The sequence below is a fragment of the Xenopus laevis genome, chromosome 2L, assembly GCF_017654675.1.
Source record: "Xenopus laevis strain J_2021 chromosome 2L, Xenopus_laevis_v10.1, whole genome shotgun sequence".
Taxonomy (NCBI): Eukaryota; Metazoa; Chordata; class Amphibia; order Anura; family Pipidae; genus Xenopus; species Xenopus laevis.
In genome coordinates this window covers 51,464,181-51,486,730 of record NC_054373.1, presented here as the reverse complement: position 1 = coordinate 51,486,730, position 22,550 = coordinate 51,464,181, and the positions used below count along the sequence as shown (strand labels likewise).

The window sequence follows — 22,550 nt, the reverse complement described above, 5'->3', positions numbered from 1 at the left end:
ATATAATTCGGCCGAGTGTTTTTATACAGGTCATGGAACTCCGAGGTAACTTCTAATATCCTCATATTTTACAACTGGGGGTACTTTATTAATTATAATACACAAATTTTAGTGAGTCATGTGACAGAAATTACATCACTACTCACCGTTTATAACTGATGACATCACTACTCACCGTTTATAAGGATATAATTTACAGGATATTCATGGCTTTTGTGTATTATAAAAATATATGTTACATAACTTTGTACTGGTTTGAAAAGGATGGACTGGATAAATGATCTGGGAGATAATGTGTTTCTAATCATTGCAAGGTAATGGTCTTGCATTAGGGAACCATTTTTATTCCAAATCATTATGACCTTATGTAGCACACCCGTGAGTGTGTTATGAAATTGTGCTATTGGGTATGATCTTGCAAAGTATACTGGTGACACCCCAGATCCAGTGAGCAGACAACAAGAATGGCAATGCAACAGGCACAGCCTTATTTTATTTAACAGCTGAAGCTGTAAGAAAAGAGATTAGTTACTTAGAATAGTAGTAAATAACAATAATATAACAACAATAACAGCTGTAAGAATAGCCCAGTGTAACCCTGGTGTGCACACCTAAGTCTCTCCCAACAAGTTGCCAGCTGGATATAGTGTGTATATCGGTGGGGGCCCCTTGTGATGGATGCAATGCTGTCAGCCTTACTTATAATCCTTGCAGGTTGATGAGGTGACTATGCAATCCCTGAAATCACCTTCAGTAACTTTGCTGGTTCACTGCAACACTCTCTCAATGCTGATGATTGTAATAACAAAAAGGAGGCACATCTGAACACATGTGAAAACATCCAGCAACTTAGGGGCTCCTCTGTCCATAGAAACCGCACCGTCTCACAGATAGAATAAGGCTGAATATTAATCTTCCAAACTGGCAGTGCAGGGGTTAATGATGACTCACAGTTTATCAGGAACTCTGCTTCTCCTCTCACTGGATTTTCCTCCTGATCAAAATTGGCTGGAAGGCCACAACCCAGGATCACACTGGCTACTGGGACCTTGTGCACTTTCCCTCCAGGGAATAACAGGAATCAACTTTCAGCAAAACTGCAGTGTCTTCCTCTGCAGATTAGTGACAGTTTCTCTTTCTGACTAATCACTAATCCTGGCTGCAACACAACTGCCCCAGTCACTAACGGGGGAATGTAATAAAAATCGCTAACGGAAAAACTATTCGCAATGCGAAAAGTTATGCTTTTGCGCAAACAAATTTTGCTTTGTGCGAATTTAATATAGCTTTTGCGAGCCCGGAAATTATTTAGCGACCACTTCCGACAGTGAAAGACCGTTTGCGAATTTTATAGTTTGCGCCAATGCGCAGTCAATGTAAAAAAACTTCTTACTGAAAAAGTCGTTATGTTTGCTCCAAAAGATTACGACACCTTCAAGCACTTCTTATGAGTGCACAATTAAAATTCGCAATGCGCAATTAAAATTCACAATGCAATAACAGTTTAAGGAACAATATTACATTGCGAGATGTGGATTTTTAGTCTTATTGGTGCGAATTGTTTTGCTCTTTGCGACTTTTATTACATTCCCCTGTGTGTCTTCCAGCACAGCCCAGTCCTCCTTGCTGGTTAATTCCCCTTCCGGTTCCTGGGTTGGGCTCCTATTGGCTGTCTCCATGCACTTCCTGTAGCAAGGGCTTGTTGGAAATGTAGTTCTTAACCCCAAGCAATAGTTCTGCCTCCAGAAAGATCAAACGTTTGCAGTCTCTGTTTTATCACATCAGGGAGCAATTTAGTAATCCATTGTCCATTAATACTAATTATAGTCCCGCATTATAATGTTCAAACAGTCTGCACACATAATAGGGTGCTACACTTATTTTTAGCTTGTAAATTTAAATGTGGCTGTTGAGCCCATGGCACCTGTTTCTCTGGTGGTCGTACATTGTTCCTATTCAATACTACCCAAAGGTACTGTATATTGGAACAGTAATACCTCATAGAGGGATCAGGCGGTGATGCATGAATTAAGTAGGGCCCTTTAAATGGAATAGCGGCAATGTCTAGTGACAAATGTCAGATAAGACTTTAACATTAAAAGCATTTTCCAACTGCACAACAGGGAGAGGAGTGGAATTGACAGGAAAACAAGTGAGGGGTAAGAAAGTGTCCGTAATGGCAGCTAAGTACTGAATAACACATCGCACTTGATATACAGTTCTTTAGACGCAAAAGGTGACTGTGCTCTATGCCTCGTGTCAAGGAAATGGTCTCCCTAATCTGTGAAGATTCTCATTCATCCAGGTCATGGCATATCTGTAGAAATAAGTCAAATCAACTGGACTTGCTGTGTTTTTTCCTTGAAGATGTTTCACCAGTCATCCAACTGGCTTTCTCAATTCAGAATAACTTGTACATAGGATCTTTCATCTGTATATATCCTCTGGAATGTTGCTCCAATTAGCATAATCTGTTTTTCATAATCCACAATGATGTCATGAAGTTAGGTGTTGATTGTAATAGCAAGATTGGAGCTTTGATGTTATTAAACCTTCCAGGAAGAGGTGCCAAAACATCATTGTATGTGGCAGACAATAGATGTCGCACCCCATCCCCCACCCCGCCTCTATTCAAACTTGGTTTTTCAGTCTTTACATATATGGCTTCTTTAACACCTCTTTTGAACCAATCACTCTCCCAGTCTAGAATCTGGATTTGGAAGTCTTCTGGCAGTTATTCTGATTTGAGAAGGCCAGTTGGATGACTGGTGAAACGTCTTCAAGGAAAAAACACAGCATGTCCATTTGATTTGACCTATTTTTACAGATAATTTTTAAGTCATATGTATATCACCAGGTTATATAATAGCAGTCATATGGGTTTTTAGTCTTTTCAATAAAATTGCATTCAAAGACACCCCGTATGTGTGAAGTTTTAATTCTTTCTGCCAAGTGAGAAGCTCTTAATAGATGTGTGGTTATACTATCACAGGCTATTCTAGTCTGCTTCATTATCCACTTATGTATCAGTCAAGTGTTCAAGCTTTTACCCATGCATTATCGTCAAGCTTTTATCTACCTTTATTGTTCATATTTAGCCTATATTTTCTTGGGATTTGCAGTTGATGGTAAAACCTATATGGCTTTTTAATTATGGACAGGGGTATAAGTTTTGGATTGGTAATAGGATCAAAATTAGGCCCTTCAGAGCCCATGTACTAATCATTTGCACTTTTTCCCACAGCTAACCAAAAAATCACAAGAACAAGGCAAAGTGCTTTGTGGCCTGGTGCTCCTTTTTTGCGAGTCATGAATTAAAGTGTTTTTAATTAAGAACTATTGCATTGTGCTTAGGGTCATGAGCTCAAATGACGACCCAGTTCCTTAGAGATTTTGATAATGGGCTGATTGCTGAGGATTGTATGGCAGGTGTTAAAAACTGTGTTATAGTGTTAAAGACTGTGTTACAGTGTTAAAGACTGTGTTATAGTGTTAAAGACTGTGTTATAGTGTATATATAGGGGCAGATTTACATAGGGTCGAATATTGAGTGTTAATTAACCCTCGATATTCGACTGCCGAATGTAAATCCTTCGACTTCGAATATCGAAGTCAACGGATTTAGCGCAAATAGTTCGAAAAAACGTTCGATCGAACGATTAAATCCTTCAAATCATTCGATCTAACGATTTTTCTTCGACCTAAAAAACATTAGAAAGCCTAGGTTTTAGGTGGCGAACTAGGGGTCGAAGTTTTTTTTAAAGAGACAGTACTGCGACTATTGAATGGTCGAAAATTCGAACGATTTTTAGTTCGAATCGTTCGATTTGAAGTTGTAGTCGAAGGTCGAAGTAGCCAAAAAAAAAAATTGAAATTCGAAGTTTTTTTATTCTATTCCTTCACTCGAGCTAAGTAAATGGGCCCCATAGTGTTATAGTGCATAGGCTGCTGATTGTATGTTGGAATGATTATACTGGCATCAAGTTTCTTTTGCTTATGCAAGGAAAATCTAATTAACAACTTATTGGAAAATTCACATATCAGGGATATTATGGTCATGTTCTAATGCCATCACTCCAAGATGAACCAAAGCTGTAAATTGGAAGACTATCCAGATTGCCAATTAGGGTAAGATCTGTACTAATTCCTAAAAAATCTTGAAATCTCAACCAAGAGGCCAGTTACTTGGGGATTTGGTTTATAAACTGATTTCCTTTCTTAGAGATCCATGGAACTGTAAAAGGTTAGTTGAAATAACAATATTTACACGTACCTGCATCCTTGTTTAAAGGAGGCTGACCAAATGTTGGCCTGCAAAAGGTTATAAATCTGAAAACCACAGCATTATTGGGTAAGAAAATATCAAAATATGCAATTCTATTACACAGGGCATTAGTGGTTATAGTCTGAGGAGCATACTTGCTCTGGATGCTGTCCTTAACCATAAATTGTCATATTCTGATTGACTCTAATTTATAGGGATCTTTTAACAGGGCAAGTTCTTTGTGGCTAACTTTTCAGAAAGAAACATATTTAAAGAAACAATAAGGTTGATTCAAAATAATAAGTAATTAAAAAATATTCTGACAAGTGTTGCAGTGAGCTCTTTATGATAAGGTTTCTTTATTTGTCAGATACCTGGCATTTTAAAAATCCTATAACTATGTTATTGAAACAGCATTATCATTATTATTATAACTCACTTTAGATGAAAGAGAAAAAAAATGATTCTGACAGGTGTTTAAACAGTTTTAGGGTAAAAAAAAATAAATTTTCTTTGATATACACAATAAAGAATCAGTTGCAGACTTTGAACATTTGATAGAATAACTAAAAAGGAATTGCAAAGCTCTTATCCCTTTATATCCATTTAAGCATCATCTATTTTTTTAAAGCAGCCCTGCCATGGTCCATTTCATGTATTTGTTAAAGCGACATTTATGCAATATTCAATTTGTTAAAGTGGCATCTCAATGCTCTGTTAGTCCCATTGTTGGAAGAAATGGCTTTTTTTCATGGGAACTGATTTTGCAGCCATATGATCAAATATGATAAATATAATATAGCTTCTGTCAATGCATTTTCTTTTTTGGACACTAGTTTTCTTTGCTGGTGTCATTCAACAGATAATTTTCACTTGCTCCAGATTAATTGATAGGTTTAATTAATGTGGTTCACTGTCGCTGGGCGACTAATCTCCCCGAATAGCAGCGTGTGCCACCACCCTAATAAACAGCACTGCTACTTGGAATGCCTGTAGCTTTCGTAACAATGAGAGATAAGGAGTCGTAATAGAGGCCATGTAAACACATACACATTAGAATGCCTAGTGCAGTGATCCACAACCAGTGACTCAAGAGCAACATGTTGCTCACCAACCCCTTGGATGTTGTTCTCAGTGGCCTCAAAGCAATTGTTTTTGTTTTAATTCCTAGCCTGAAGGCAAGCTTTAATTTCATAAAAACAGGTGTATTGCCAAATAGAACTCCCTGTAGGCTGTTAATCTATATAGAGGCTTTCAAATAGCCTGGCACACCAAGGAACCTTTTTCATGCTCCTGTTTTTCATTTTAATGTGGCCAGGGTTTGACTGGGCCGACGGGACATTGGAAAAAAAAACCCCGTGGGCCCCAGCTCTCCTGGGTGCCCCAAACCCACTCCCTGACCTAGTCTGTTGTTCCTGCCCCTTCCCTCTCTGGCCCGGTCATGGCAAAAAAACAGGTACGTGCGCTTGCACGTGTGAGGCAGGAGGTTGAAGGATGGTTGTGGCTGGGGCTGGCTGATGCAGGGATTCCAGAGGGGTTTTGCAGCAGGGGCAGGGGACCTAGGGGCATGTTTACTAACATTGGAGATAAATTTCTGGAGAGATTTCTGGAGATGTTGCCCATACAGGCCTGGACTGGGAGTCAAAATAGGCCCTGCCACTATATGGTAACTTTCTATGGAACCATATAACAGCCCCTCTGGCATTTGCCAGAACCCACAGATTACCAGTCCGGGCCTGTGCCCATAGCAACCAATCAGATCTTTGCTTTTGTTTTCTAACTTATAGGTGGATGTTCTAATTGCTGATTGGTTGCCATGGGTAACATCTCCAGAAATCTCTCCAGATATTTATCTCCAATGTTAGTAAACATGCTCCCTAGAGTGGGGCCCTGAGACAGCAGCTCTGGTGGGCTCTGGGCCCCCTAGTCCGACCCTGAATGTGGCTCATGGGTAAAAAAGGTTTGGGTCATCCAGCCTAGTGTAACAAAATATAGCAAAGCACTGTAAAAAAAAAATGTAGCATAACATTGGGTTGTTGTGCGACCTTGATACTTTGGTCTGAGAAGCCTTTAAATATTTGTATTCCCATCTATTGTCTTCTTGGGTTGAAGGCCCAAGACTGAAGTTTGCCTTGTAATAATCCTGCAACAATACTAACCACTTATCTATAAGAAATGTAACTCAGTAGTGGACAACAGTGGCCGAGTTTCCTCGAAAATGTGCATCTGCCAGGAGTCCTCACTACACATCCCCTTGATGGTATAAGGCAAATGTACATGTATATGAAGATGGGGACATACAAAACTTAGTTGCTCTTACTGTATTACTATAAAAAAAAAACAGATAAAGTAATTTCACTGCAATTAGCAAGCAGTGACATTCAAATATTTTCAAAAGGTTTTCAAAAAATTTGTATCAAAGAGCTCATCCCACTTTTTAAAAATGCACCAATGAGATTACAGTTGATTGCAAAAGTTTGTGCACTCCTTGTCATATTAGAAAACATGTAGAATCTCTAAATATTATTTTAATTAAGTGATGGTGGTAAGTGATGGGCGAATTTATTCTCCAGGCATGGATTCGCCTGCAATTAGTTTTGCAAAACTGCTGCGAAAATTCATATATAGTGACATACGCTAGACCTCAGAATATACCTGATGTGCTTCAGATAGTGTAGAGAGATAACCTAGAGAGACTAGGTCAAATTAGACTATACAGTGGACTTTTTATTTAAAGATTTGACTCTCAAATCTACTTCATTAATAGCTTAAGGCCAGTGCCACATGTTGCGGATTCTTGGACTGCGGATAAACAAAAGCTGAGAATCAGCTCCTATGTTCCCAACAGCTTTTTGATGTACCTGCACCCACAATAATCCTATTGGCTTGGGTACAGGCACATTAAAAGGGTTGTTCACCTTCAAACAACTAGTTGTTTTCAGATAGATCACCAGAAATAACAACTTTTTCCAATTACTTTCTATTTTCTATGGGGCATATTTATCAATGGTCGAATTTCGAATTTGTAAAATTTTGAAATTCAAATTCAAAAAGACCAACCAAAATGAAGGCGATGATTTTTTTGGCCAAATAGGTCCGTTTTTGATCAAATAAGTCCGTATTCAGCCGAATTTGAATCGTACAAATCGAAGTAACAGCACATTCAATCGAATTCGAATAGAAGTTTTTCCCAAAAAAAGCTTCGAATTTTCAAAGTCCACCAATTGACTCCAACTAGAAGGTCCCCCATAGACTAAAAAGCAATTCAGCAGGTTTTAGATGGCGAATGGTCGAATTCAAATTTTTAAAGAGACCAGAAAATGATACATTTCAATATTTGAATTTTTTTCAAATTCTAATCAAATTTAAACTATTCCCTAGTCGAAGTACACAAAAAATAGCTCGAAATTCAAATTTTTTGAATTCGAAAATTCACCTCGGCCTTTAATAAATCTGCTCCTATGTGTCACCTTTTTTCTAATATTGAAGTGTTATTTTTCACCTTTTAAAGCAGCTCTGGGGGGGTCACCGACCCTGTAGACTGTTCTAAATTGTTACATTTAGTTGATACATTTCTTATCTTTGTCCCTGCTGAGCAGAATCTCTGGGTTTCATTACAGGCAGCTGTTAGAATTGATACAATAGTTGCTAATACTCCAGAGATGCTGCTAAGAAATGTATCAACTAAATGTTGCAATATTGTAACATTTTATAATCTGCACCTGAATTACTGCTTTTATAAAAGCATTAAAACAAGAAAATACTGTTAAGGGCTCATTTATTAAAACTCAAATTTATCTGGTCAAGTTTTTAATGGGGAAAACTCAAATTTTTAGAGATTTATTAAACCCGAAGCTGTGAAAAATCCAAATCCAAAAATACTCCATCTCAAAGCTGTAGAGGTCATGTAGAAGTCAATGGCAGATGTCCCTTAAATTTTCTCTTAGCATCTTGATCTGCGATGGATAATCAGATAAAGTTAGGGTTTTCACCCGATAATAAGATAAGGTCGAGTTTTCAAAGCGACATTTTGATCGAGTTTTTCGAGCGTCAATCGTACGATATGAATTGACCCTCTATTTTGTTGCAACGATTTTGTGCTCTGACTTTTTAAAGAAGAAGTATTTATAAATTAGTTCAATTAGTGGATGGGAGTTTGGTTGAATTCGTTTTAATAAAAAAACTTGAGTTTTAGTTAAATAACCCCCTAAATTTGATAAAAGATATTTTTGGAAGTTACATCATTAACTATGAACCGATAAGCTTGGTAAAGAAAGTGTAGCCTTGTCAAGCAAATCTGCTAATATTCTGCCTGGAGGTGAGTAAAATACTTGATCAGGCAATTAAATTGATTTACAGAAGTTTTTGCTAAAGCTTCTAATACTATTTCACACTGTAGACTGTGCATTAATCAGAGCTGTTATAATAAAGGTTAAAAGGGAAATTGCAGGTGAACTTGAAGCAAAAGGGAAAGGCATGGTGGTTACTGTAAGGGCAAGAAATAGTAAGTGTAGGGATGTGTAAATAGCCACCCCTAGTATTATTGTTAGGCAGTTCTTCCATGTTATGGACACCTAAAATGGGTCCTAAAATACAGTTGGGAGGGGTACTGTTTTGTTCTTTCTGCTCTGAAGCCAGGCTTTCAGTGTCCATTTTGTGCTGGCTCTAGCCTGAGCTAACAGGCTGAGTCTGTGTGGAATCTGAGTATTTTAGGATTAGTAAGAATAGGCTACTCACATTTATAGATCACTCTAGGAGTGATAGTCAGTCAGTTTATTTATCTGAGCAGTCTGAGGCTCCTACGAGGATTGTAGTGGGATTAAGATCCCAGGGTACTCATTGCCCAGAAGTAGGGACTAAGTGTACAGACCTAGGGTAGATAGATTCCCCTCAGGTTCCACTTAGGGAAAAGGCTGGAAGCTGGGTGTACCTCCTCAAAGCTGCATGTATTGTTCCTATCTCTGAGGAGAATCATACTGACCAAAGGTGTTGTGAGTACTGCCTATTCAATGTATTGTATGAACCTGCGTTGCTCTGATTTATGTACACTCCACTGAGGATTGTATACTGTGCTCAATAAATCTGTTATTTGGTTAAGTTATAAGAACCACTGGCGCCCAATTCTTTGCACCTGATTACTGTTACAGTTGCACTACACCCTGCTTCCACCTCGATGCGAAGGCTCACTCCCTAAGATTTAAGGTCTCATCCGGGGCATATGTACTAGGAGTGAAGCCCATAGTAGAGTTAGGTGCACTCAATTTACTATAGCGCTACATAAGATAAAGAATATTTTCTTTTTTGTCTTTGAGAATGCACTTTTTTTCCCAGCCAAAAAAGGCAGATGCTGTTACAGTTATTCCAACAATTGATCCTGGCAGTTATCCAGTTGTCATCTTTGAGGTCAATAAGGAATTATATCTCTAAGTAGGAATAAATTATCAAGCAGTTTTGCTTTTATTCTTTTCTGAATTCCATGATAGCCCTCCTTTGCCCAGCCACAAATGTATGCGTCTGGCAGAAGCTATCCACAATGGACAAGCATGCATGGGTGGGGGCTCGGTAGGTTGCTGCGCATATTGGGTCCCTCCAAAGATTTTTTTGGGGGAGGCCCGATGCTGTGTATTTAAACCACTGATGACCTGCCAAAAATTGATCTTCTTGCTTCTTATTCACTAAGCACTTGACGTCTTTGGCCTTACTGTAATCTCCATGTAGTGCAGGATTAACAATTCGGCACTAGGTTTAGAGCAAGGTGAACTCAAAGCAGCCCTGTGCTTACTGCCAACCATATGCCAAGTAGTAAGGACAGGGGCAATCTTGGCTCCTCTGCCGCTTGAAGCAGCTTGCTGCTGCCGCCCCCGTGAGCTCACTTTTTTGCACTGGGGATGTCGAGGGGGTTCCATCTCTTCTAGCACAGAGAGTGCAGAAATACAGCTCATAAAGTTCCTAGAAGCAGCATTTTTGCCACCCCTGGTAATTATTGGGGCACTGCTGCATGAGGTGAGTTTCTCAGCCCGCCCCTGACTAAGGACAGTGCTCCTTAGCATCCTGTGTCCAGCAATGCTTCGAGATCACATTGGCTGTATGTACCCTTTTAATGCACTTTTCTGTTTGTGTTTTAAAGCAGAGTGCCACCCTATAATAATAATAATATATATCTATTAATAATAATAATATATATCTATTAGTCTATTTATGGAATTTATTGAACTCAGAATTGGGGATTCATAATTATAGGTATAGGATCCATTACCCGGGAGTCCGTAATCCAGGAAGCTTCGAGACTCCATTACAATCAAATAATTAACATGATTTCCGTTTATTTTTTGGTAATTTTTTTTTGCAGATTTATGTAGATCCAAATTACATAAAGATTCCTTATCCAGAAAATCCCAGGTCCTGAGCATTCAGGATAACAGGTCCCATACCTGTACTTAAATAACATGATCATCATTGTTCATATGTGATAATATATTAATAAGAATGCATTTTAGTGGTATTCATGGATCTTGAATTAAAAAAATACAATTACTCTTTTATTTAATATTTAGGAACATATGTTGGATGCTTTGTTGATACCGCAGAGAAAAGAACCCTCAAAGCGACAGTGTTCTTTGATATTCGGAAAATGACTTTAAGTCACTGCCAGGACGCCTGTGCGGAAAGGTAAAGAGCCTTCAGAATGAATTTAACTTCTTCTCAAAAATCTGATTCAAATCTTTCAATTCCAGGGGAACTTTCTTTTTTGCAGTTTGACTGTAAGTCTCAAGTCATTTTAATCAGTTTGCTCCCAGTGCATGTAATGGATTTCCTACAGAATTACTGATTTACACAAAAGACCCTTAGCTTACATGAAACATGTCTAAATACAGCATACATCCATACATTGTAATTGGATTTAAGGCACATAAATTAGATATGCGCATGCTTCATTTCTAGGCTGCATATTAGCAAAACATTTTATAGCTGACAATTTCCCTTTAATTCCCTGTACCTAATGGAACATAAATGCTTTACTCAATGTTGGAGAGTGAAATCATTAATCTTCAATCTGAGGACTTGACATAAAATCCACACCTTGCTTTATTTAATAGCTTCTGCTCTTTGCCAACATTATTATACTTAGGTCATACCCCGCACAATCAGTGTTAACCTACATTATTGTGGACGGTCGGAAGACTTGGGCTGCAATCATTGCAACTATTTAAGATCAACAAGGTTAGGGCTGGGCAACCCTATTTGTTCTGTTATCTAAGATTTTCATGACTGCAGAGGATAAGTATCCCAAACACAAGACAAACTATAATTCACTATTATCTGTAAATCAAGCTTTTGTCATAGATCAGCAGATGTTCGGTGCAATACATTTCTGAATCTTAGTATGGCATTTGTTCTTGCTCCTCTGGCTTTAATAGACAGCCATTAAGTTGTCTGTTGTCTCTTGAGAAATTAGTACCTAGATGGCATGGCACATTGTATTCACAGCTGCATGCATTAAAAATGAACAGAAAAGAAAGGGCTTCATACGCTGAAAAAACATCTCTGCAAAAGAAAATGTTCAGGATTGTTGGGTATTGGTCCAGAATTGTATTGATGTTATTAACCTCTTCATGTCAGCATAGTGCAACAAAGAGAGGAGGAATGAGTTGCTTTTTAGATTCTTAGCTGTCGAGCACAATATAAAACATCATATCCAGTCCTGTTGCATTTTCTTTCATGCCATGGGTCTGAATTCCTACTTTAAACGGCTTTCATTGCTGTGAACTCAAAGGCACACAGAATATACAGATTTTTAAATGTTTGACTTCCCTATACAAACCTGACCTGTTCACATTTTAATAACAAGGTATAGCATGCCAATATATATAGCACGGCAAGATTCTCTGTAAAAACAATGTTTTGTCATGATAGCTACTGGTGTGTTCCTGTTCTGATTTAGCTATTACACGTCAGTATTTAAATCCAATTAGATATTTTATATGAGGTAATTTCAATAAAAAAAAAGGTCAAAAGAACATTTTTAAAGTGACATTTAAAATGGAAGTTGACAGAAAGTAATTGCCATGCGCTTTTTCAGTTGGACTTGTGTGTAGCTTCTGTGTCTAAGATACAGGAGTAATCAAAAGTAGTATATATTATATGTATATAAATTCATGGTACAAGTCACTCTTCCCTCAAAATTTAGATCCATAATGCAGCTCCCCCAACACCAAAGGGTTAAGGAAAGGGGAATAGTGATGGGCAAATAAATTCGCCTGGCACGAATTCGTGGCAAATTCCCGCGTTTCGCCGCCAGCGAATAAATTCGCAAATCTCCTGCAAAAATTTGCAATTTCCGATTTTCTCAATTTTTTCGGGAAAATGTCAGATTTTCACGATTTTTTATGTGAAAATCTTCAAATTTCACGATTTTTGAGTGAAATCCTTCATATTTCATGATTTTTTTGTGAAAACCTTCAGATTTCATGATTTTTCAGTGAAATCCTTCAAATTTCACGATTTTTTAGTGAAAACCTTCACATTTAACGTTTCTTTTCGTGAAAACGTCCGAATTTCACAATTTTTCAAGAACTTTCCGACTTCACGATTTTTCGCGAATTTTGCGGGAAATTCGCTAATTTTTCTGCGAAGTGAAACGAGACAAATTCGCCCATCACTAAAGGGAAGGCTTGGGAGGACAGTGATGGGGATTGAATTTGGGGGAAGGAAAGAAGGGGTAGGGTGTATAAGCAGGGGTGACAGGGAGTCACACTTCCTCTACTGTCTCTGGAGCCAGGGTGGAAGATTCCATCTGCCCCTATTCACATATGGGGGTTAATTATGTTTTATCACAGCTAGGGCCTTTAGAAATAAGTATGGTCATCTTTGGTATATATCAACTTCAGTTTATATTCACCAATAAATATGCCCCATAGAACATCAGTTGTATATGTTACTATAGAGAAGCTAAGTTACAGTATGTTCAATATGTATACCACAAGCAGGTACATTTTCTCTACCCTTGTATTTACCAGGACATACCTTTATGCTGGTTTAGCATATGGATCTGAATGTTACTGTGGAAACTATTTGCCTCTGAACAGAGCGAAGGAAAAAGAGTGCAACAACGAATGTAAAGGAGAGAAAGGCTCTGTGTGTGGAGGAGTCAGCCGGCTGTCTGTTTTCAGGTTGGACAATCTACAGGCATCAGCAAAGCAAAGTGAGTTATTTAAATTTAACCCCTAATATGAAATGTAAAATAATTGTAAAATAATTGTTTTGGGGAGACAAACTCTGTATGGATTGGGACCATTTGCCAATATTAAGGCAAATTTGTCTTCATTATTTATTTCTTTTATAGTTTTTTAATTATTTACCTCTTTTTCTGACTCTTTTCAGCTTTCAGTTGGGGGTCACTGACCCCATCTAAACTACAAATGCTCTTTAAAGCTACAAAATAATTGTTATTGCTACTTTTTAGTACTCATCTATTTATTTGGGCCATCTCCTATTCATATTCCTGTCTCTTATTCAAATGAATGCATGGTTGCTAGGGTAATTTGGACCCTAGCTACCAGATTGCTGAAACTGCAAACTGGAGAGCTGCTGAATAAAAAGCTAAATAACTCAAAAATCACAAGTAATAAAACATGAAAACTAATTGCAAATTGTCTCAGAATATCACTCTCTGCATCATACTAAAAGTTAACTCAAAGGTGAACAACCCCTTTAAAGTGGTTTGACGTGCAACTGAATGCAGGGTAACTGCAAGGGCCACAACTGCTTTTGCAGATATAATGAACCCATATATACAAGTCAGCTATACCTCTTTATATTAGATTATTTTAATGATCATGCATATGGCCAGCAGTGGAGCTTTATAAATATACTGTTTTACACCAACTTTTTTACTTTTTTGGTGTCAAATATTTGACATACCACTATGGATTCACATTCTTCAATGTTAAATTTATTATCATCAATGTAATAATTAATGTCCATGCCAATACTGCTTGTATCTTCCCCATCCTTCTTCCTTTCTGTACCCCCATTAAAAAACTTTTTAGAAGAAGAATCAATCCAAACCCCTTGTGTTTTACAGAATTTATCTGTTATGTTAAGATATGCATTATTGGGTGTGCACTCATACAGGTCCCATAGTACTCTTAAACTGAAACAGTGTCATTTAACATGATCTTTGTCTGCTAATGCAGAAGTGTTAATAAAGTTATGTCTTCTTGAAACAAGAAAAGCATAGTGTCTGTGTGCAGTTTCTCCTCTGTCTAAAAGAAAGCTGCAGGCTCACGTGAGATTGAGATACCGGTTATCCCATCTCAGCAGAATGGAAACAAGTTACCTGCCATTTAACCTGTATCATTTAGCCTTATTTGTAGCACCATGACTACACAGCAGCTTGTTTATATAACTATAGTAGCATAAAATACCAATTTTACCAGTACAGGGCAACAGTACATTATATTAAATAACTTTAAAATGCTTTCATATTTTGGTGTTACTGTTCCTTCAAAGTCAAGTTTTTTTTCTACTGTTTTAAAGGAGAACTAAACGGTAAAACATACCCTATCCTACAAAGACCCCCCCTCTCTCCTCCCCCCCCTGCCTAGCTGCTACCCTGGGCAAATGCCCCTAAGTCTTTACTTACCCCTCGGTGCAGATTTTGTCCAGCAGAGTTCACGGCAGCCATCTTCTACTCTTCTACAAGCTTCAGTAATAGTCCGGCATTCAACTGCGCATGCGCCAAAAGTCACAGAGATTGCTGAAGTGTGAGAAGAAGACCAGAAGATTACTGACCGAAGGGAGGGTGGTCTATGTTGGGTAGGAGGGTAGGGTTTTTTTACTTTAGGGTTTAGTTTTCTTTTAAGCAGTCGGGCCTGTCCACAATATTTTACTGTGAGCATGATAGAATGATAACTACTTTATACATTTGGCACTCAAAACGGTTTAGGACAGAGCAATGTTAAATTTTGGTCCTTACAGTACCTCTCCACAGAAACTACACCAATATCACTGTCTTTATAGTTTTGTTGTAAATTCAGTGTAAGCCCAGAGATTTGTGATTCTTTATAGAATGCAGCATAGTACAGTGTCCCAGCACATAACCAGATAAAACTAATAACACATGCACAAGGCATTTGAGAAAACACAGAGCGGTTCATTTGCAATATGTTTGTTTGTCCTTTCCAGTGAAGGGTCATCTGATTTGCAATTATAACAAGCTTTATGCTGTATAAGGTTCAAAAGTCGTGTACTAACAAAGTAAGCAGAAAATAAAAATAATGATTGTTTTCTCTCTGTATTGATTTGTCTTAAAGGTAAGAGAACAAGGACATTTTAAGAAAATAAGAATTATTATTATAATAAGTATGGTATCTATTATCTAGAAGTCTTCAATACAAGGTTTCCAGTGCTGCATCTTTTCATATGTCAACATGCTTTAAAGAGGTTGTAATTTTTGGTATGATGTAGAGAATGATATTCTGAAACATTTTGCAATTTGTTTTCTTTTTTTATTTGTTGTGGTTTTTGAGTTATTTAGCTTTTTATTCAGCAGTAGGGATGGGCGAATTTGACCCGTTTTGTTTCCCCAAAAATTTGCCGCTGGCGCCCATTAAAGTTTATGGGCGTCAAAAAAATGTTGTTTTTTTGCCGCACGGCGCCATACAGGTCTATCGCCAACATTTCTGCGGCGAAACAAGGCGAAAAAATTCACCCATCCCTATTCAGCAGCTTTATAGTATGCGGTTTTTTAGCAAAGCTAGAAAACTATGCACTGATTTGTACCCCAGAAACTATGCACTGATTTGTACCCCAGAAACTATGCACTGATTTGTACAAGGGACTGGAGTTTGACTAGGAGAGGGCCTGAATAGAAAAAATAAAAAAAAGAAGCAATAACAATAACTTATAAGTACCCTTATAGAGCATTTGTTTTTTCAGTGGGATCAGTGAACCCCCCCATTACAAAAACCGTAAAGATACAGCAGAAGAAGGCAAATATTTCAAACGCTATAAAAAGGAAAAAATGAAGACCAACTGAAAAGGTGCTTAGTATTAGCCATACTATAACATAATAAAAGTTAAAACAAAGGGGAACCACCACTTTAAGGCTCCTAAAAAATATAAAAACTATAAGCAGCATTGTTGTTCCCTCAACACTTAATGCTAGCTTAGTTATCATCAACTACCAGGCACTCTTGTTATTACAGAGAAAGAAAAATCAGCAAAATATAAGACGGGATTCAATGGAAATATGACTTTATATTGGTGTTTTATAATGTAGACGAGGCGAGGTTAGAAAATCAAGATAAAGAGCTGAGCTACATGAAGTTCAACAAAGTTTTGCACAACTGAAACAGTGGGGAAGAGATGTGAGTGGTGAAGGGCAAACCTGGGGAACAACTAAGTAAGAGATGAGTGTTAAAACATGTGGGGTAGACAAATAATTGGCTTGAAAGAAGGAAATAAAAAATGAAGACATGTTAAACAACAAGTATGGGATACATTACCTTGGTTTATTGCCTTTATAGTGAATGTGGATAAAGTCTATATCATACATTGTGCATTAAGCCATTATACAACATCTTGGTTCTATGCTCTTGGCACAGGTGTTTGTATGCGTCTGGGATATATGAGACAAGTGACAAACCTCAAAGCTCTTATCCTCAATTTTTCAGAGACTGGTCCATCTGTTGGTGAAACATAATGCTTACAAGACACTTATGGCATAGGTAATATAAAACATAAAAAAAATCTGTGTGTAGAAAATAAAGCATTAGGCATCCAAACACAGAAAAGACAGCTAGGGAAGAAAGCAAATATTGGGTTATTATGCGCTTGATTTTGGAAAGAGGAATCAAGAAGATCCACTCATGCAAATGTCACCACAAATTCCCTTGACAGCTGTGGAACAGGACCAATCCAACCTAACAATCTGTACCGTTTCCAGACACGAGCCGTAATGAATATTGAAAAGGTTAAATCTTTGACTATGTGAAACAGAATCTTTATTTTGAATTCAGGTCACAGGTTAGCCAAATACACGGAAAAAATACAGTTGTTTTGTATTTTCTGCTTATTTTTTTTATCAGTATATGACTTTTGAACCTGTCATGGAATGAAGCTTGTTACCATTGCTAATGAGACTGCCCTTCAATAGAGAGAAAAATAAACAAATTGCAGTTGAGTCTAAGTATGCCTTTTTGAAATGCCACGTTCTTCCCTGAGGGCATTGTTTGCAGCATGAAAATATATAGGAAACCCTTGGGAATACCTCTGACATCCCCCATTCTTTCACAAAAAGAACTGTAGTTTGTTACAGAACATCAGCTATGTATACTGAAATCATTTATCTCAGGTACACAAAACCAGATTAGATGTGTCAGAATTGATGGAAAGTGTTGGCAGTTTTCCCAGGAGTAGAGGGGGGGAAAAAACATTTTAGCAACATTAAACACAATGTAGAGCAGCATGGACACAGCTCTTGTTACATTATTTTGAATAGTGTTCCCAAATTATGATTGATGAATGACAATTAGACTGTTGCAGGGACCTCAGTTTGTAAAGGACATGGGTGCAGAGATATTAAGTATGAACTAGACAGACAACAGCTAAAAATAAAGCTGTTTACAACTGCCCAGTCTGGAAACAGATTTGAACATTTTATTTTGCTGTGATGTTTTTTTTGTATTGTACATTTGACTGAAAGGATAACATCCAGAATATTGATGTGTGGGCCGACCCGATACCCGCGGGTGGGTTCGGGTCGACCTCGCAGTGCTCCTCGCCACCTTCAAATGCCGGCATCTGACTTCCGAGTTCCGGTTTTATAGTCTCGCGTCTGCTCGCCCACCCCTTTTGTGACGTCATTGTGATGTAATCGGCAGGGCGGGTTGGGCTGGTCTATAAAAGGACCACAGAAACGGGTGCTGGCGGGCACGGGTTGTAGCAGGGCGGGTTAGGGTCGGGTGCGGGTTAGGGAAACCCTGACCCGCACATCACTAATCCAGCACTGCTTTTTTTTTTAGGAAGCAGAATATCTAATAACAGCAAAGCATGTGAAAAAGAGAATAAAACAGATGAACACACAGTGAAGTCATAATTTAGTCTTAGGGTTCTTCCTTAGGCTATATGTATACAGGGCAGTATCTCTCCAATGATAATGTATGCTGAGACGTGAGGTTCCACTCACTAACAACTGGATTTCGATTTTTTCCACAGATCAAAAATGTTTGTTTTTCTCATGTATTTTAAAAAGAAAAAAGCTCTATTAATTCGGGATTTTTGAAGTGTAAACACCATAAAAACCTCTAATACAAAACTTTGCCAGGGAAAAGTTGCTGAGGTCCTGTAGAAGTCAACGGGAGCTGTGCTGATGCTATTGGACCGTTCGAAATACATTCAGACTTTTAGAGGTTTTCATATTTTTTATCAATATGAATTGTCTGAAAAACTCAAATTTTTAGAGGTTTTCGATGTCTTTGTATTTTTTAGTGTAGAGTTCAGCATAATTTGCCTTTATAATTTTTTTTAATTTGATAGTGTTTAACGTTTTTGAGTTTAGTTGTGGTTTGAAAAAACTACTAAAACTACGGAAATGAGACTGTTGATAAATAGGCCCTTACTGAATGATGTACATGCTGTTCTGCACTTTACACACTCTAATTTCTGAGGGAATGGCAAGAACGCATTTGTTGTGGAAGGGTATCGCAAACAAACAAATTCTACCTCGCTTAAAGGGCACCTGTTGGGTTAAAATGTTATCCCCAACCAAAGGTGCGGGCTAATAGAACCTGCATTCCGGTTGGGGATAACAGTAGTTTTTTATTAAAAAAAAAATGTCCCCTGCCAGCTCTACGCTTCCCGCACAGGGAGGGAGCAGCCATGTTGTGTCACTCGCATGCGCAGAATCCTCATGTGACATCATGCGCAAGCGCATAACGAGCTATTCGTGGCACATTTTCATTATGCGCATGTGAGTGACTGGGTTTGGCTGCTCACACCGGGAGCTCTAGGGTAGCGTTGGCAGGGGGCATTTTTTTTTTTTAAAAAGAACCACTGTTATTCCCAACCGTAGCGCAGAAAAAATTGATAAATGCTGAAAAATAACTAAGAGTTCATTGAAGAGCTTTGATGTCTTCTTGGACTGTTTCCATTGATAATGAAGTTGACAAGGTGGACAGTTGCCTTGTAATAGTAAATTAACTGTTTGCAGTCGGTGAAATGCTGCTTATTTTGAATATGGCTGTGTTTTTGAGAACAGGTAGAAAACATAGAACTGGTATTTGATTTCTTTAGCAGTTAAAAAAGGAGACTTCTGTTGTGCAGACACTTAAGCTAAGTTTCTCAGTCTCTTTCTCATGTTGCATTATCTTTCCTCTCACTGCAGGGAGGAATGTTACATACCGAGGATGCTTCAGAGCCCCAGAAAATGTAACAAGGATTTTTCCTGTCTCATTTGCAAATCTGACTGTTGAAATGTGCTCCGAATTCTGCTCTGATAAAGTAAGAGATGGTGTTTTTAATGTCTTTATTGTCACTGTTTGTCTCATTGCATATTATACTATGACCTTGTTGCATACTGTTGATGTGCTGGGATCATGGGACTGATATCTATTTGCAATCTGAAGAAAAGAAACTATATTCCTGTATAAATTTAATATTTTGTTTCTGTTAATGGAACAATAGTAATTTTGCTGCGTTTACTGATTCTCTGCATATTACTTGAAAATTGTATATGTGTATGGGACCTGTTATCCAGAATGCTCAGGACCGAGCTTTCGGATTTGGATTTTTTGGATAAAATGGAGTCTAAGGAAGATGGTCTTTCTGTTATTTGGAGCTTTCTGGATAATAGGTTTGTGTATAATGGATCCCATACCCCTGTATATGTATATTCACCATATTTCACCAAACTTCGGCCCTTTACCCAAAAAGTCTGAATTTTTCTGACTTTTCCGCAAAAATCACAAACTTTTCAGACTTTTTGGTCAAAAATCCCCGAAATCATTGGTACGGACAGCAGCGCAGACACTGGGACCTTCTCCATTGACTTATACAGGATCCCGGGAGCTTTGAGATGCCGTATTTTCGGAGTCAGGTTTTTCAGACCATCGGACTTTGATATATCCTGAAAAATTCTGATTTTCTTTTTGTCCGAAAAATCCGAATTTTTCGGATTTCAAATATTCGGTGCTTGATAAATAACCCCCTTAATATACTCAATTTTTTGAGATGTAGCTAATTAAACAGTGCATATATAATACCCCCGTAAAATGGTTTCTTGCTAACAAAACAAAGGCTAGAGGGAGGGGTTGTATAATTATTTTCACAAGTACAGGTATTGGACCTGTTATCCAGAATGCTTTGGACCTTTGGTTTTCCGTATAACGGATCTTTCTGTAATTTGGATCTCCATACCTTAAGTCTACTAGAAAATCATGTAAACAAAAAATAAACCCAATATGCTGGTTTTGCTTCCAATAAGGACTCATTATATCTCAGTCTGGATCAAGTTTTATTACAGAGAAGAAGGAAATCATTTCTAAAAATTTGGATTATGTGGATAATATGGAGTCTATGGGAGACATCCATAATTCAGAGCTTTCTGGATAATGGGTTTACGGATAAAAGATCCCATACCTGAACCACAAATGGAGTTGCTTCAATTTACACATTCACCCTTTTTTTTTTTTTTTACCTTGATCAAAGTAATGAAAAACAATCTTATTTATCTAGGTCTATCCAAACAACATGGGTATTTTAAAGGAAAAATTCTGAGTATACTAGCAGTTAAAGAAATAAATCTAAAAACAGATAGGAAGAAGGGAGAGTTGATGTCACCCTTTAGTATGTAGTAACCCTTGTAGTTTCATATGAAACATCTACTGGAAATTGTGTGGGATATATTTACAACACTTTCATACTTGTTTTATTGAAAAACTGTACTCCTCTATACTGTATATCTATAGAAATATTGCAATAATGTGATCAATTAATTTTCTAGTTTTAACTTTGGTTATACGTTATATTTTGCCATTTTGAAACACCTTTCTGAATGAATTGTGCTTCTAGAGTCTTTGTGCTTGCACATTAACATCTGCTAATCATGCAGGATTCGGTAGTGATGGAGCTGCAAATCACACTAGATTTTTGCATTCCATTTCATGGGCATTTGCATGTAGTATTTTAGCAAATAGCTATTTGCTGTTCATCTGGACAGGTTTTTTATTTACATATTCTTGAGCTCAGTAAATGCTGAAACACAGAAAATACTGTAGAAATAATATTACCTATAATGTTTCAGAAATATGAGCAGTGTACAACTAAGTCAATGAATAAGGAACATATAAAAGTGGAAATACTGTGAAATACACTGTAAGAATAAAAAACAATAATTAACAAGGAGTGGTAAACTAGTTTTATTATTTTGTAGAAATAAAAAAGCAATGAGCCCACCGAAAAATATTTAAAGTAATAATTTCTAACATTATCCACTAAATCATGCAATATATAAGGACATTATTTCCATATATTTGGACTTTACTCAGGACCATCAACAGTAATCCATAGAATGATCTGAAGACTCATTTTAACCTGGAGTACTTTAAGGGATATACAGATACTTTAAATACCTAAATCAAAAGGGGATTATGGTGTAAACCCCGGACTGAATTATGAGATCATAATTGCATATAAGGCTGCCAGCAGAAATCATGGGTCCCCAATAGTAGCAGCACACTCTCCCCACGGGCCCCAATAACTAACTCACCGGCCACATGGCCCTCTGCCAACAAGTAAAATGGCCCTCGGCAAGCATGACCCTGATCTTCCCCTGGTACTCCCACTTATGCCCAAAATCCATCTACAATTCGCCCAAACCCACCCATTCCCATACAAGTCCCACCCCTTTGACTAATCACACATTCCCATTTCTGAGTATCCCTCTGGAGTTGGTGTTATTTTATGTTTAAATTATTTTTAGCTGTTTCAATTATACAAAGTATGAAAAGTTCTCTTATCCAGGAAACCCCTGATCCCTAGCATACCTTATATTAGATCCTATACTACAGATTTACTACTGAAATACAGTAGAACCCCCATTTTACATCCCCTGATTTTAACTTTTCCCTCATTTTACATTGTTGTTTTGTGGTCCCACCTATATATTTTGCATAATACATTTCTCTGATTTTACATTTTCATGGATTTTACATCATTTTTTTCTGATCCCCTGAAAGCGTAAAATAGGGGTTCTACTGTATACCCCAGAGTTGGTGTTTAATCA

At 37.6% G+C, this 22,550-nt stretch overlaps 1 protein-coding gene across 2 annotated transcripts in view; it reads left to right on the top strand.

Moving 5' to 3' along the window:
* wscd1.L (WSC domain containing 1 L homeolog) overlaps positions 1–22,550 on the top strand; it is a 179,126-nt gene that overhangs the window by 35,593 nt on the left and 120,983 nt on the right. Inside the window, exons 1-4 of one of the 2 annotated variants that reach the window (XM_041581873.1) lie at positions 10,161–10,267; positions 10,819–10,933; positions 13,282–13,466; positions 19,653–19,768. In XM_041581873.1, the coding sequence (XP_041437807.1) occupies positions 10,896–10,933; positions 13,282–13,466; positions 19,653–19,768 (339 nt within the window). In that variant the 5' untranslated portion in view covers positions 10,161–10,267; positions 10,819–10,895. Of the gene's footprint in view, positions 1–10,160; positions 10,268–10,818; positions 10,934–13,281; positions 13,467–19,652; positions 19,769–22,550 lie in introns of those variants that run through there. The other variant, XM_018246329.2, reaches the window with a different exon arrangement.